This window comes from Trachemys scripta, chromosome 5, assembly GCF_013100865.1.
Source record: "Trachemys scripta elegans isolate TJP31775 chromosome 5, CAS_Tse_1.0, whole genome shotgun sequence".
Classification (NCBI taxonomy): Eukaryota; Metazoa; Chordata; order Testudines; family Emydidae; genus Trachemys; species Trachemys scripta.
The window spans coordinates 50,038,424-50,056,095 of record NC_048302.1 but is presented as its reverse complement, the minus strand read 5'-3'; the positions used below and the strand labels follow the sequence as shown (position 1 = coordinate 50,056,095).

General features: G+C 40.6%; 1 protein-coding gene across 1 annotated transcript in view; it reads right to left on the bottom strand.

Annotated features, from left to right (window-relative positions):
- Positions 1-2,670: 2,670 nt before the first annotated feature.
- NAA15 (N-alpha-acetyltransferase 15, NatA auxiliary subunit) overlaps positions 2,671-17,672 on the bottom strand; it is a 58,446-nt gene continuing 43,444 nt past the window's right edge. Inside the window, exons 18-20 of the mRNA XM_034771270.1 lie at positions 11,111-11,254; positions 8,471-8,568; positions 2,671-4,139 (exon numbers count right to left, since the gene is read on the bottom strand). Coding sequence (XP_034627161.1) covers positions 3,939-4,139; positions 8,471-8,568; positions 11,111-11,254 — 443 coding nt within the window. The 3' untranslated portion in view covers positions 2,671-3,938. The remainder of the gene's footprint in view (positions 4,140-8,470; positions 8,569-11,110; positions 11,255-17,672) is intronic.

Genomic DNA, 17,672 nt, shown 5'->3' with positions numbered 1-17,672 from the left:
AAGCCATGGTATAGATATCTCAAGAATGTGGATAGGACGGACAGAAGAGAGTAAATTCCAGAAAGGATGATCAATTGACAGTTTTTCCCCTCTATTTGCTGATTTTTGCCCTAGTCATACATATTTATGTAGCAAGCAGGAATTAAAAAATGAAGGTGAGAGGGGAAGAGATAAACAGGGGGAAATGTTCTATGTTTCCCTACAAATGGTAGTATTAATCTATTTTGATATCACTGCTTGGAGCAGCTCCCTGCTGAAGGATGTAGTACTGTAAGAATTGATGGAAGATGAAACTTTATGCATTTCCTCTGTGGTGGAAAATACCCTTTTTATTCAGGATGCCACCATGGAATGTGTTGCATGGGCTCTGATTTTCTCTCAAATTGGTTTATCAGTAGTGTAATGGAACTCAATATTGCAGAACTTAATGCACCTAGCTATGCATTACTTGGAAGTTTTCAAAGGCTAGCATCTAAGGCAGAAGGAAACAAAGATGGACTCCTGAATTGGAAGGTTCTACTAAGATATTTTCCTGCTTTTCTCTTGTGCTTTCTTTTTGGGTGTTGGAACTTCAGGGGAAAGCATAGACAACCCATTCTGCCATTTTTGTTCCCAATGAAATTTGGTCTGCTTCTCCCATGAAAAGTCTCACCCTTTGCATTTTGGCTAGCTCCCTAAATACCATCTTGGTCCAGGAACCACTTTATCTGCTGACAACTATGTCATCTTTTGTATTAAGTCTCCTCTTTATGTGGATTACCCTGAGGCACACTAGGTGATCTTCTGTCAGGGAAAGAGCCTGCTTGGCTTTGACATTTAGACCTCAGCTTCTTATACCACGTATGCTGTGACTGTCATTGTTTGAACCAGGAAGTGCTCCTTCCTCAGGTGATATTGGACATCTCAAAGAGCCAACCCAACTTCTGCCATCTCTAGGAAGCTGAGGCTCTGAAGTCCTTCTGACCGTGACCATGTTCTGAGTATTATGATGCCCCTGGTGTGCTCCTCACCTTGAAAGACTGGTGTTGATGGCGAGTATTTTGGGGTCCAGAATAGGAAGGCGGTCTCCTACCATCAGTGAGGGCTTTGTTACCACCAGCTGAAGGAGTGAATTATTCTGGATGATAGTTTCACTTTTCTCTGCATTTCTTGCTGGAAATGGTTCCAAAACTTGAATCCCAGCAGTTCTCAATACGTTCCTGTCCATGAAGTATGCTCTATGCATTAAACAAGAACATATAGAAGCTATAGGTAAAGATGGATGGATGACACACTTGGTTGGTTCCATGATACTTCAAAGATTAGTGCTGGGATCTTAAAAGCCTTCTTTACATAGGGAAAATTACTTTAGCTTATCTTGCTTTGTAGGTGCACAGTCCTCCGAGAGCAGATCAGAGAGCTCTTTGTTTATCATGAACCACAGTGCCTGAAGGATGGATCAGGGGTAAAACTTTGAACAGAGATGGTGTGGCAGTGTCTAGTAATCTCAGCTAATGTGTGTGTGTGGGGAGACAGAGACCCAAACAAGCCATATCGATTGAGGCCCCTGGCAGAGTGAAGGTGATGGAGTGCCTCTTGGCTTGCCTGTTTTGCCTGATGAAAAGAGAACAAATAAGAGAATGAGTTTAGAGGGTGGTCCCATTCACACAGCAGAGCCCCAGAATGGAGAGAATAAGGGAAAAAAAAGATTTTGCTCCCTGCTGACTCACAATTAGCTATAAAAAGGCAGGAACACAGAACTGCCTGACTACAGTACCAGAGGCAGAGAAAGTGGCATGAGAGTTGAAGCAGCATGGCCAAAACTTGGACCCTTATGGACAAGGCTGAATTGCCTTCAGTATTTGCAGAAGAGGTGTAGTCCAATATCTTGGACTGAAGGAGGGGTCAGGATCTATACATCAGCACCAGTCGCAGAGTCAGTTAAAAAGTCTCCAAGGTATTTGAGATCCTGAAAGCCTGGCAGATTAAAACACAAATATGGCAATGCAACTTACATTTCACTACGTTTACAACATGAACTACACCTTTTGCATAAACAAGGATAAGTCTGTATCCATGAAAAGCATGCATATAAGTGGTGCTGAATGCATTACATGGAAAAAAATCAATAGTAAAAATTGCCCTTCCTATTTTAAGAGGAGGGTTAGAGAAACAAGTAGCCCCCCTAAAGGCCACAATTATACAAAGTGTCAATCATTAAATTCCAGAATATGAAAAAAGATACAATTTATACTTTCACTTAATTATGATATTCTGTAATTGAAATATTGCAAAGAAGGCACTGACTTTTTAGCCTCTGGTCAATTTTTTCATTGCTTTATGGTCCATAAAAGCATTTGGGCACTTCTCTCATCTATACCATTAATGCAGGTGGCTTGAACTTTATTTTGCAAGTGATGAATTGCAGTCTACAATAGCTGTCAGCATAACCTTTGTTGTTGGTATTCTGAAGCCAAGTAGTAATGCATTTTGTATTATTGGATTTCCCTGATACTAAGCACTAATATATAATGCATTAGCACTTAATATACAATCAAAGTCCACCCATCAGCAGTGACACATTAACAGTGGAACTGAACAGCACATTAAATCAACTCTGAACTGCACCTCTCTCTTCATCCAGTAATTTACAAAGTCCAACACAGACTGGTTAAAATATTCACACAACTGTTTTTCAAAACATTTTATTGCATTATATTTGGTACCTTATGTTTGACAAAGGAAATTACATCTGTAACTGCAGGAATAAGAAGCTGGTCTGTTATTTGAAAAAAAAAAATCTTGGGCCCCTTAAAAGTTACAAAGTCTTGAGTTTGCCTGAAACAACTGAGCAAGAAATATATTCTTAGAAATGTAGGGCTTCAAGTATTACAAACCGGTGACACTGTGGAAAAGTTCCAGAGGTATCTAAACTGCAGCACTTGTTTTTCTCTGCATAACGTGAACAAGGCCTGCTGAGGTTTTAAACTATTAGTCTCTTGATCAGTCATAAAATGGTAGTCAGGAGTTCCGCTCTTTGTAACTTCAAGCCATAGTATGTTCTCATTTTGTTTTCACTCTATGTGAAAAATGCACACTATCTTTCTAATTAGTTGGTGCCACATCACAGTGCATAATTTCATTTGGTTCTTGCATTACAGTTTTAACAAGTTTGGCCAAACTATGCTGTGAGGTTCATCTCAAAAACAGCAGTGTTCTTTCTTTTCAAGTTTAATTAAAATGAAGAGATTGTTCTAACTGGTTCCTTCAGTTTAAAACTGTGGTGCAAGAACACCAAACTGATCGTGTACAGTGAACTTCGGAGACACAACAAGCTTATTGAACACCCTATGTTTCTTAATTCTGCTTGGTATCTATATGTCCCAGTCTCTACAACATCACATGTATGTTGTAGTTTTCTCTGTAAATAGTGATTCACAATGAATACTTCCTATGAATAGAATCATCTCCGTATCAAAATCAGTCAGATGCTAAAGCCCCAACAACTCTTTGTGCTCAGTGAAAGAATCCAGTGCTAAAACAGCGTTTTTGCTGTCTGAGATAATAGTAATCTCACAAGACAAATTTAAAGTAATATTTCTGCCACACACCTGCTCTGAGGGCTATGAGCCTCCAGATTTCATATAAATTAGTTTAAAAACATGGGGTAGGTAGGTAAGGATAAGGGTTTTTTTTTCTTCAATTTTAGCAGCTTTTAATTTTTCTTAAGAAACTGAACAACCTATATCCAGTAATATGTTAGATATTTTATATATATACTTTGTCAGCAGGATAAAAAAGTAAAACTATTTGAAGGCAACATTTTTACTCCTTCCTTTCTCTGTGTAAGTTAGAACAATTCAGCAGGTGCGTGACAAAAATATTATACACCAGATATGGACCAATGTTATTCCATTCTTTCTTCCTTTTCCTTTTTTTTTTTTTTTAAACAAAGTTGTTCATATTTCATTGGCCAGTTCTTCAGTTTCTGCAGAACTATCTCCATTAACTGTGATCTTCATATCCTCTTCATATCCAGGGGGCATGAAAGCCAAAGCATAAGGGAAAAGCTTATGACAATTCGCTCTGTAAGTTTCAGCTGCTTCTTTACAGTCTCCCAGGCTACCATCATTCAAAGCTTCTAATACCTCCATACACGTCTAATTAAAACAAAAGAACGAAGTGTTAAATCTTCTTATAAATATTCATCTATGACACTCATTAAAAGATATAATACTTCTGAATATATAGTTATTTTCTAGCTTCTGCCCTACTTTCAAATGTGTATTTTTCTAAATAAATACATATACAGAACATTATGCATATTTGAGAAAGTCATACGAACATTTTTAGACTTAGTTTAAGGGCATAGCTGCAAAAGCCTTCTTATAGCATATTGTAAAAATACTAAATTTACTCTCTAGAGTCAAAGCATCAAGTAAAGTGAAATTTCTAGCCCTACTAGTTGCAGAGAGTCTTTTAACACAAATAATTATCACTTCACTTTGTTGACTCTCCTGGCAGAAAAAGCTGGAAGAGCATCAAAGTGTCAACATCACACAATTCCAGAGGTCAGCAATTCCAGTGATAAAACATTTGATTTAAATTTTGTTTCTAGCTTTACCTACACAATGATTCTAGATGAAATCAGAATTATTTTTTCCTAAATATTTGGACTGTACAATTATGTGACTGTGTCTCGGACTCACTAGAGTTTATAAAACAAAGGAAAAAATACTTAGTAGTTATTTTTCATTTATAGGTGTTTTGCATTGCAAGAGATCCATATTCCTGCAATAACACTCCTCATACATAACTAATGGGACTGCATTACTCAAAATCCTCAGTCAATGGGTTCCAGAAGGGACCAGTGTACACCAGTGCAGTGGAACTTGAAATAAGCCACAGCACTTCCAAGTATTAGCTCCCACGTAAAAGGTGTGATTCTTAAAAAACTGTTACAGAAGCCCCAACTCTAAGGCAAAAAAAGGCCCAGTTACAGGCACAAAAATACTATTCAAAAATTACACGGAAGTATGTTTTCTTTTTATCAAATGTAGATGCCTTGCATGGAGACTCAAAGAGTTACAAGAATAATGTGCCCTTTATTAAAAAGGGTATAGAACTCTGCATTAAAGTGGGCCTGCAAGCAGAAGAGTTTGGAAAGAATACTTGAAGACACCTTGATAACCACACAGGGAAAAGATACTGGACCAGAAGAATGACATAGTATAGAGGAAACTGTGGAGAACTGTCTGCAAATTATAAAGACATCCACTAAATAAAACATCTGGGAGGTATAACAGGTGGAGCATTCATAACTCAAAGACTTAGAACACTGGTGGCAAAAATCTAGATTTTTACTATGAGGCTGAATTAAAGCAATAATACTTTATGAGTACACCTCTACCCTGATATAACGCGACCCGATACAACATGAATTCGGATATAACGCGGTAAAGCAGTGCTCCGGGGGGGGCGGGGCTGTGCACTCCGGCGGATCAAAGCAAGTTCGATACAACACGGTTTCACCTATAATGTGGTAAGATTTTTTGGCTCCCAAGGACAGTGTTACATCGGGGTAGAGGTGTATTTGAAAACTCCATGTAGTTTCCCTACATTTGTTAAAAAAGGGTAAATGGGATAACTTGGGTAATTATAGGCCTGTCAGCCTGACATCGATCCTAGGCAAGATAATGCAGCAGCTGATACTCAATTAATAAGGAGTTAAAGGGTAATACAATTAATGTCAATCACTATGGGTTTATAGAAAATACATCCTGTGAAACGAATATGATATCTTTATTGATGAGATTACAAGTTTGGTTGATAAAGATAATCGTGTTTACATAACATAGTCAGACTTCTGTAAGGTGTTTGACTTGATATCACACAATATTGTGATTAAAAAACTAGACCGATATAAAATGAACATGGCACACACTGAAAGGATTAAAAACCAGCTCACTGATTAGTTTCACAACGTAACTATAAACGGGGAATCATCATCAAGTGGGTGTTTCTCCAGTGGGATCGCACAGAGACTGGTTCTTAGCCCTATGCTACTTAACATATTTGCAAAGGACACAAAAATTGAAGGAGTGATAAAAATGAAAAGGACGGGTCACTGATTCAGAGTGGTCTAAGTCTCTTGATATGCTGGACGCAAGGAAACAATATGCATTTGACTAGGGCTAAGTGTATACATCTATGAACAAAGAACATAGGCCATACTTACAGGATGGGGGACTCTATCCTGGGAAGCAGTGACAAATAAATTTGGGGATTGTGGTGGATAATCAGCTGAACATGAGCTCCCAGTGTGATGCTGTGGCTGAAAGAGCTCACACAATCCTGGGATGCATGAACAGGGAATTTTTGAGTGGGAGTAGAGAGATTATTTCACCTCTGTACTTGATATTGGTGCAACTGCTGCTGGAATACTGTGTCCAGTTCTGTTGCCCACAGTTCAAGGATGTTGATACATTGGAGAGGGTTCAGAGGAGAACCACAAGTATGATTACAGGATTAGAAAACCTGCCTTATAGTGATAGATTTAAAGGGTATGTCTACACTGCAATTAAACACCCATGGCTGGCCCATGTCAGCTGACTCAGGCTTGAGGGGCTTAGGCTATAGAGCTGTTTAACTATGGCATAGACCTTTGGGCTCGGGCTAGAGCCTGGGCTCTGGAACCCCACAAGGAGGAAAGGTCCCAGAACCCAGGCTCCAGCTCAATGGTCTACAAAGCAATTAAAGAGTTCTCGAACTGATCCACTCTCTCTGCAGGCTGCAGTCACTGCAAAGAATAAAGATCTTCATGCGAGTTCAAGATTACACAAAGTAGCTCAAAATCCAATTTCTATTTACTTCTAATTGTTGGAACTATTAGGCTAAGAGTATTTAAGATGTGTGACTTCCTGATAATTAGTGGTTCTTGGATTATGAGAATGCTATAATTAATCCTATCCTTCGAGTGGCTATTCAGTGTATTCTTAGTCTATTTTTAATGCAAGCAATTATTAAGTCACTAAAATTCAGAGTCAGACTTCCCTTCACTGGTTAAGAAAATAGTACCACAATGCTGGAAAGCATCAACAACTCCATGTATAGCTAGCAGTTCTGTAAATAGTTCTGTTCTCAAAGTATCACCGAAAAACATTTTCTATTTTCGGACGATTATACTGAAAAAACTCAACTTCACAGCTAGTCTACTATACTGGGAATAAGAAACTGGTGACATGTGATGCTGATAAATGGTTTATTTTTAGTTTAACATGAAACAGCACTAAGTTCTATAGTAAGTATATGAATTCTGCTGTAAAAAACCTGAGTTTTTTCTTCCAAGAATGTGAAGAGACAGACAGGTCTGCTACAACAACTGATGAACATTGATCTCGGTAGTAAGAAAGGAACTAGACAGCTGGCAGCACAAGAGGCACTTGGGTTCTGCAGCTGGGGTTATATACAATGCTAGAGCCTAATGGCTTAGCTTTTTGAGCTCTAGGCATTCCAGTCAAGCACTAGGAGCAAGAGCCAAGGAGCATACTGAAAAGAACAGCCTTTGAAGAATCACATTTTCTAGTAAGTCCAGGAGTGCTGGAAATTTTTTTTTTATAGTGGGAGTGCTGAGAGCAACTGAACCAAACTGTAAACCCTGCATATAATGGAAACCACTTCAAGCCAGGGGGTGCTGCAGCACCCTCCGCACCCTTAGTTCCAGCACCTATGAGTAAGTGTCAAGGGCATTGAAGGACGGAGGAGAAAAAGAGGAAATTAAGAAGAATTTTGTACATTAATCCAGACAGTTTAGATCTCTTCATTCTGATTTGTTTAAAATACACCTCTACCCCGATATAACGCTGTCCTCGGGAGCCAAAAAAATCTTACCGCATTATAGGTGAAACCGCATTATATCAAACTTGCTTTGATCTGTCGGAGTGCGCAGCCCCGCCCTCCTGGAGCACTGCTTTATCACATTATATTCGAATTTGTGTTATATCAGGTCGCCTTATATCGGGGTAGAGGTGTAGCTGCAATTATAATGACCTTTATCTGAGGTCCCAATACTAGATTTTCAGTCATCAGATACATGTTGTCCTAATTCTTTCCTATATTATTTCTTCCTGAAAGAGAGAATATTTCACAGATTCCAAGTCCATATGCCCCCAGAAAGAGCAGGATAAAAGATTCCTAAGTCTGTGGCAAAAGCAGTTAAGATGGGAAAGAAGCTATTTTAACAGTTTTTATGACTGACAAAAGCATCCGAAAGTCAGGATTTCTGCCCATCTGCAGAATACCAGATTATGGATGTACCAACTGTCTAACACAATCTAAAACTTCCCAAACAACCAAAATGATATTGCTTACAGAACCAAAAAGTTTAAGGGGGCTAATACAGCAGGGAGACAAAACACATGAACAACACTCCTGGTGCCAATTATCTAGAAGAGGCAAACTCTCAGGTTCCAAAAAAATCTCCCCTCTTTACCTGAAGATTCCTGTTGGTAAGGGATTCATCGAGGGATGTTGCCAGCTCCACTGCTCTTTTCTGACTGGAAGGATCCAAATAGTACACCATTTTGGCAGCTACAAGAGAAAAATAATTTTCTCCAGCATAATATCAAGTCAAACAAGTCTGTATTACACAATATTACACAGCTCTGAAAAAAATGGGATACTGAGTTCTAGATCAAAATTCAAAACTGGCCCAAAAGGATTCCCATTTGGAGTCTTGTGTTCAATGTTCTCCATATTAGAGTAAATAAATGGGTGCGCTATGTCTATTTTTTAATGCACAAGATTCTACATAAAACAAATTAAGATTGGCAAAGTTGGTGGTGGTTTCAAAATACAAAATAGGCATGGAGAATGTACTAACCTCTAAATGCTAGTGGTGGCCCCTCTAGATCAAAGCTGAGGCACGATATCAGGGCTGTGCTGGGAACCCTGCATCACCACTGCCCAGGCTGTAATGCAGCAGCCACTAGAATATGTAATCACCATTGGGAAAGGGTGCTATGGAAAACCATGACTTGAAAAATGAGGACACCTAATAACTGGATGATAAACTACTAGGCGGAAATAAACATGGGAGATTAAGAGGGAAGGTTCTACCATAGGTGCTAGAACTAGGGTTGGTGAGGGTGCTGCCCCACCCCCTGGCTTCAAGTAATAATAACAACCCAAATACATGGTTGCCACCTTCAGCACCCCCACTATAAATATTGTTCCAGCACCACGGGGTTCTACTGGTGAGGTCAAGGGAATAATGCCCTGATAAGAAGGCCAACTCTTTATGCCACTCTGCAGGAAAAGTGGAGTTTTGTATGCTTCAAATTACTGTCTGCACCTTGGAGATTTTTCACCAGCACTAAACATTTTAACACATTTTAGGAAACCTGTATTAATATAATATTATGGTTGACATTTCAGACATACATGAAGAAACTCAAATTTGGCTTCCCACAGCTATTACAAATCATCCACTTGTAGCATTTCTATCATTGTATATCGTGTTAATTTTAATGCTTTAATATAATATTAAAAAAATACATTAAAAAAATGTTTCCGTTCAAAAGTCAAGCACTCAAAAAGTTCCAAACTGACAGAATCCACGGTGCCCATGCAACCTTAGATTGGCCTCTTGTGCATATACATGACAGCCTTTTATCATGATTACGTTACATTTTCCTCAGGATCCCTGCTTCATACAGTAAATTAGTAGTTATTCAGTATTTATCCTCCTCACTAAATAAGGGATCTACCACACACTGAATGTAAACCATCTAAATCCTGCACTGAATAAAAAATTATTATTAATTTCCTGGTGAGTGTGTATCCTGAGTTCACCATACTGAGTACTTCAAGGACAATGAATTTATCTTTCCAACACCCCAGTGAGATTAGGTGGCATTCATACAACTAGGGAAATGAGGCACAAAGAGATCAAGGACAAAACTGTTGTAATTAAAAACAAAACAAAGCACCCCTTAAAAATAGAAATTCCATCACATGGAATCACACTCATCCTCATCTTGGGTCATCAGAAAGATTGAGACCTTTAGAGACACAGCACAAACATCTACCTCTTCAGCTAATGGTGTAACTGGTAGCAGTACAGTAGACTGTTATTGTCTATATGGAACAGCCACTAAAGGGGATGAGACACTTTGCCAGTGAGTTTCACAGCTATTTGCTGACAGCAGAAGAATACACAGACTCAGGACACCTGGCTGCAATTCCAGGTTAAGTGAGAGAGTGTTCTCTAGTGGCTACGGGCCATTCTACAGATTCCTGCCCTACTGGAGCCAACCAATTCAGACAATGTTTGAGTCAAACTGCAGCAGAAGCTCTTCCGTGACACATCAACCCTTATGTTGAGAACTTTATATTGCAGAGCTCTATAGTAGAGATGGCAGCTGCCTGAATCTTGTGCAGCATATTTAGACTACTGGACCCACTATTTATTATCTATTTTGATCAAATACCACTTGTTGCCAATACCATTTGCAGTTGTAATCTCTGATTTGCACCAAATTTAATCCAACAATTTCAGAAACAGAAAACCAGCATTGAAGAATCACGTATTCTAAAATCAATGAATTATTGCTAGAATTAGGAAAAAAGCTTGCTGGAAAAGTGTTTCACAATATTAAGTTTTTCCATTTAAGGGAAACTTCCCATCCCCAGGATATTTTAAACTTAATGAATCAATAAAATACAATTATTTTGTTTAGTGTCATTCATATAAACCGTATCCCAAAACATTTTAGAATTAACAGTTAGCATTAAAAGATCTTTCATGACGCTTCACTTACGCCAGAAATGTCTATGGGCCAGAGGTGATGCAAAGATTTTTTACACAGTGCAGCCAAGAATTGAGGCATACAGGGAGAGATATTAAGATATATAGGCAAGGACAAAAAGTTGTTTTCAACTGAGAATTTAAATGGATACAAGAAAGCCATTCCAGATGGAAAAAGCAGCCTATCACACCTATAGTGTGGGAACAGAGAGGGGCCAATGCTATATGGGCATAGGAAGTGGGAAAGAGGAAGAGAAAGATAAGGGTCCTTGAGGTAAATCCACAGAAACAGGAAACAATTTAGAAATAACAAAAACAAAGTACCTGATAACCTATGTGGTAGTGAGTCATAGTTCTTTTTAAGGAAAGCTTCATTGAAGTTCTTTGGATTAGTTGCCCCAAAAAGCCGATTCATTTCTTGATTTAACACTGTTCTAACTGTATCGGGTAGATCTTTACTTTCAGATACTATTGGGTAAAAAGGAAAAAAAATATTTAACACAAATATGGATATTTTCTATCATTAATCACAGCAAAATATAACTGACTTGAAAAATATCACCCACCATTTTTATATTAGTGTAATTGAAAGAAATCAGTGTCAACTGAAAATTCATTAAGATGAAGAAAGGTAAATAACCAAAAAGTTCTATTTTTTCCCCTCTTTATACTTTATCACTAATAAGCCTTTACAGACAAAAAGATTGCAAACTGTGCTTTTACAGATTATATTGAGGGTAAAGGTCATCTCATTATAGAAATGCCAAATACTATAACAATTGCTGGTGCCCAGAAATTGACAAAAATAATAGCGATTTACTCTACAATAACTGTGGTTCTTTGAGATGCTGTAGGCGGTGTGGATCCTACTGTACAGCGTGCATACATCTCATGCATCCAAAACCAGAAATTTGAGTAGCAGGGTCTGTCAAGGGCGCACGTGTCGTACAAAGGCATAAAGGGTGGGGCAGCTATGACCCTCCTTCAGTTCCCTCGCAATTTGAAGCCAGTGACAGCTAAAGACACCAAAAAGCAGGGATGGATGGCAGGTTATGAGATCTACAGTGACTACAACATCTCAAAGAACCACAATTACTGTTGGGTAAGTATCATTCTCTCTTCTTTGAGCATGATACAAGATGGAAATGCACTGCGCAATCCACTTCAAGACTCTCTGAGATGAGATGGCTTGGCCTTTGGATGGAACAGAAGGGGTCACAAAGAGGCAGGGAGACAGCTAAAATGGATCAGGTCCTATTAAAGTAATACAGTAAATGCTCTGGATGCGTGTCCAACGTGTGTAGTTTCTTCTTTCCTATTGTGTGTGATTTCGGGAAGAACACTGGCAAGGTTAGGTACAAATCTGAGACTACCTTAGGGATGAACTTGGGGTGCAGTCTTAGCACTACCTAGACCCTACAGAAGGATGGGCAAGCGGATATTGCTGCTAGCTCGACCTAGAGAACACCAAACACTTGTTTCAGGAGCAGCACATAATCTAGTACCTTTGGTACTGGTGCCCCAATTGGGTCTAAGTTGTTTTGGGTTGCCCAAAGGGAAAATCTTTTCTACTTTGAGAGTAAGTCTTCTTGATGGAAGACCTTCTACTTTGTATGAGAATTAATGGAACTTGAAGGGAGCAACCTATTAGTACTGCTTAACCAGCAACATCTAAGCTGTCAGGTGCAATGACTGGAGATCTGCATGGTAGATGAAGAAGATACTCACCTTGTGAAGTAACTGTGGTTCTTTGAGAAGTGGGTCCTTATGGGTGCTCCGCTTCAGGTGTGCATGCACCTCTTGAGCCTTTGATTGGAAATCTTCTGTTGGCAGTATCTGTTTTGCCCACGTGTGCGCTCTACACAACATTGTGCTGTGCACTGAGGATATATAGAGCTGTGAGTGCAAATCACCCTCAGTTCCTTCTCTATTGGAATGTTCAACGAAGAAATCTAAAGCAAAGGGGAAAGAGGGCGAGTAGTGGAGCACTCATAGGGACACACATCCCAAAGAACCACAGTGACTGCCCCAGGTCAGTAACTTCTTTGAGTAGGGTTTCCATGGGTGCTCCACTTCAGGTGACTCCCAAGCAGTATCCCCACAGGGAGGAGGGAGCTTTGGAATTGAGTCCAAGACTAAAGACAGTACAGCAATACTAGGAACCACATCAGATCTGACAGCATGGATCATGGAACAGCGTTTAGAAAAAGTATGCAATGAGGGTCATGTAGCAGCTCTGCATATCTCGGACACTGGAATGCTCTTGAATAAACCTGGGGAAGTTGCCTGTGATCGGGTAGAGTGTGGTATTATCGCTTGGGGAGATAGAGCAGCAGCTGTGATGATACACCCAGAGATCCACCTAAAAGTCTGTGTAGAGGTTGTGGACCCCCTGGATCTCTCTGCGATGGAGACAAACAGTCTAGGTGATTTCCAAAATTGCTTGGTCTCATCTAGATAAAAGGCCAATGCATGTCTAATGTCCAAAATATGAAAGGAGGTCTCACACTGAGATCTATGTGGATTAGGGAAAAATACTGATAGATGAATAGCCTGGTTAAGATGAAAATCTGACAGCACTTTAGGTAAGAATTTAGGGTACAGCTGTAAAAAGACCTTATCCTTAAAAAATACCATAAATGGAAGGTCTGTGAACAATGCCCCAATTTCCCCAACCTTGTGGGCTGATGTGATAGCTTCTAGACAGGCCATAGTCATAGATAATGGAAGCAAGGAGCAGGTTGCCATAGGTTCAAACAGAGGTCCCATGAGGTATCTAAATACCAAGTTGAGATCCCAAGAAAGAGTAGGATCCTTAACCCGGGGTATAGGTTCCCTAAACCCTTAATAAATCTTGAGGGCATAGGATGAGCAGTGTTCTCCATTATGCTCCTGTGGAAAATGTTCAATAAATGCTGCAAACTTGATGTAATTTGTGAAGTTATACTTGGCCATGATTGCCTGACAGTTTGCTATCCAAAACTAGTGGGTCGCAGATGAGTAAACCTTTCAGCCAAGAAGGTCTAACCTCTTCTGGTCCTTACAAGGGGGAGACCTAGAGTGATGCTGCTTACCCCCCTCATTTACTTCCATTACCATGGAATCAGGTGAGTGGGTGGGAAAACAAAAATTCTGAGTCCCTCGGAGAGACATAATATTTCTTATCTGCCCATTTGCAAGTTGGTGGGATGGTGGCATGAATTTGCCACACAGTCTTCTCTGGATCTAGGAGCATTTCATTAACAGATAGTCAACAACACCCACATGGGTTGCGCTGAAAGAGCTGGACAGAGCTTGTGTTGTGGGTCTTTATCCTTCAGATCTCTCTTGAGGAGGTTGTCAGCCACCCTCTTCATAAGGTTCTTGAACTGTCAAAAATCACTGGCTATCGGTGGTGGTGTAAGCAAGACTGCCTCATTAAGAGTCGAGGATGAAATAAGAGTTCGAGGGATGGCCTCCTTATCCACCCTAGTCTCCTGCTCTTCAAGAGCCTCCTCATGTTGGGGATTTGATAGAGCAGATTGTTTAGCTCTAGCTTCTCAGTGCAATGGAGCTAGAGATCTGGCAAACTGTTGCTGATCCCAAGGATCCCAGTATGGCATGGGGGGGAGGGGGCATATTGGAGAGGGGGAGGCACTCAATACTGATCTCTCCATCCCTGTTGTGGGTAAGGATCCTTGTCAAAGTATGGGTTACTGTATGGATGTGGAGGGGAACCTGCACTGATGAGGAGGCTGATCGAAGGTCTCCGTCCTCCTCCTCAGTGTCCTCCAATGGGGAGGCGGGGGGCAGTAGAAAAAGACAGAGAATCTTGTGGTACCAGGAAGCAATGATAATCCAAAGACTGGGGTCTCAGTACTGGGAGTCATTCGGTACCCCTAAGAAGTGGGGACTCTAGATCATCTAAACCTGGCATGTCTCTGGAGTTGCAGAATTCCTGCAGTACCGAGTGGGTCAGTATTGATGCAGCAGTTGAGGTGGACGATACTGTTGATCTGGAGCCAGGACGAAAAGTGTCTGGTGCTTCAATTTTTCTGGGAACAACAGTGCCGAGTGAGAAGACACTGATAAGTCTGATGTAGACGGTGCCATTCTAGAGGAATGTATGTCCTGGACCTCCCTGTCCTTCACAGACAATACTGGAGGGCCTGCTAGAGCTATGCTTCTCAAAAGCACTCCGGGGTCGCCCAGATCTGCTGAAAAGTCCAGAGAAAAGTCTTTCATTTCCAGAGTACTGAGCCGAACCATTGAGGGCTCCAACACCATAGACTCAGTGGGAGATTGGGGCCTTCTGGGAGCCAGCTCTTTGTGGTGAGAGACCAAGCTCCTCCTCTTTGGAGCATTCCCAGAGTCCTCTGAAATCTTGCCCCTCTTAGGAGAGACCTGGCTGAGGTCGAAGGGACACTGGATCTGGGAAGAGACAGATGTATGGCGTGTGTGCACAATCCTGTCCTGACTCAGAAGTGGGTCGAAGGGAGCACTCCATCATCAGAAGCCTCAGTTTTGTCTCCTGATTCTTCTGTGCTCTAAATTTGGGAGCTAGGCAAAAGTTACACTCTTGGGACACATGGGACTCTTCCAAGCAACAGATACACTTAAGAGTGGCTCTCGCTGACCGGGATAGCCTCCTGACAACAGAGGAAGCATATGAAACCTGGCTAGCAAGGCATGCCCAGCCAGGCCAAATAAGCTCCCCAGAAAAAGGGGAGAAAAAAACCCCAAACCTCTCACTACTAACAACAACAACAAACATTAACTAGAAACACTAAACTAACTGAAAAAACAACTGTAGAACACACTAAGGCATGGCCAAAGTGGACATACTAGAGTTCTGCCTCACACCAAGGTGGTAGAGAAGAAACTGAGGCCGGTTTGCCAGTGCAACTCTATATACCCTTGGTGTGTGGCATGCATATATGTGGGCTGAACAGATTCTGCTAATGGAAAATCTCCGATCAAGGGCTCAAGAGGCACAAGCACACCTGAAGTGGAGCATCCACAGGGACACTACTCAAAGAAGAACTGACTGTGATTCTGAGATATTATGTCCAAAATAGGCCATGAGGTGCTCGGGAGGTCACGTGAACGTCTACAGCAGATCCAACAACCAAAAATCTGTCTCAGCCAGTGAAGAGCTATCAGGATTATTGTAGCGTGATCTCTCCTGATCTTGGATGCTATTCTGAAGATCAGGGGAATCTGTGGGAAGACAAGAGGAGTCCTTGATACCACCAAAAAAAGGTGTCCAGCAATGGTCCTGGCCTCATGCCTCCTCTGGAGAAGTCTGTCATTTGGTGTTCTCCTCTGTGACAAACAAGTCTACTATAGTAGCCCCTCATTAATTAAATATGGGATCTATGACATTTCCTCATTGGCCACTTGTGGTTGGTCACTGCATGTCTAATTAAGAAGTCTGCCAGGTCACTGCTGGGAAGTGGGATGTTCAGAGCCAGTGGGATTATCCCATGTTGATGACTCCACTTCCAGGCAGACAGAGCATAATCAAGCTCCTCCCTGCTTATATAGTACATCTTGGATGCACGGTCAGGATCTGCACCCACTGTGCACTCCCGCAGAACAGGCAGAAACACTATGCATGGCAGCCTGATGGGTCTCATCTCCAGGACGTCTAGTCATAATTCAGATTATCCTGAGACCATGTCCCTTGCATCTACAGGTGGCTCAGGTGGGCACTCCAGGCTGTCCCTGAAGCATCTGTGATGTGTATCAGTCAGGGAGGGGATAGAGAACAGGATCCCTGTTCTGCTGATGGTCTTTTTTGTAGATTGGGACCCCTTAATGAATCCCTTAAAGTGCAAGAGTGCTGAACCTTTAACAAAAAAGAACTTTTTTTCTAACTCTTTTCTCAGGTATTTCAACTTAAACAAGTATTAAATACAGCAAATAAGCAATTTTTCTCTCAAAACAAGACTAGAGTTTCCAATGTAAAACAAAAATCAATTAAAGAAATAAAAAGCCTCTGTTGACCCATCCTCATCTTCTTCCGTCCTGCTGAAAGTACAGATCCATTGTCCTTCTTCTCCTACATCCTGCTAGAAGTATAGATTCACAGGACCACCACCTGTTCTTTGTCCCACACATTCAACCATTTCTAAATTCACCTAGATGCTTTCACCAAAGTAGACTTTGGGCATATAGTACTCTAAGCTACATTTTGTTTAAGCACATCTCCTTACTGGAGAAATTGCCTAACTGTTCTGTACTTCCAGCAGGATTGAAGGAGAGGTTGGATTCCAACACATTTCTTAACAGCATGCAAATTAGCCTTTAGGTGTCCTAAAAACATCACAAACAAGCAGAAGTGCACAATCCCAATTTTTCCTCCCCTCTTTGCAGATCACATCTAAGAAGTTTGTCAGCAGAAGTTAATCAGGGCCATTGAAAAACTGTATTAGTGGACAGTCCTTTTGTATGTTTTAATTTATGGATAAGGGCCCAGAACACAGGATGCTTTCCTAAAAACATTTTACTCAACAGTTTAACAGTATTAACCTGAACCCGAATAAGTCTTCAGTAATGTAAGATGTAGCATGTTAACATTTTAGTGCAACTTTGCCTTAATAAAAAGTTCAAAACAAAAAAAAAAAGTTGCAGAATGTTTTCTTCTTAACAAATGGCAAGATTTAGGTGTTGAGTATACATTTTATACAAAATTCATGAAGGCATGTTGTGGTATAAAGTTACACTGGTATGAGTTTCAGATGTCCACATTAGTCAACTACTCACAATTGACTTCACTTGATGCCAAGAACTAGCAAAACTACTCCCAAGTTACGCAGAACATACCACCAAACACAAACAAGTACTTTGGCTACGCCACATTTTAAAAAGAGAAAACACCTCTCTCCAACCTCATATCCATTTA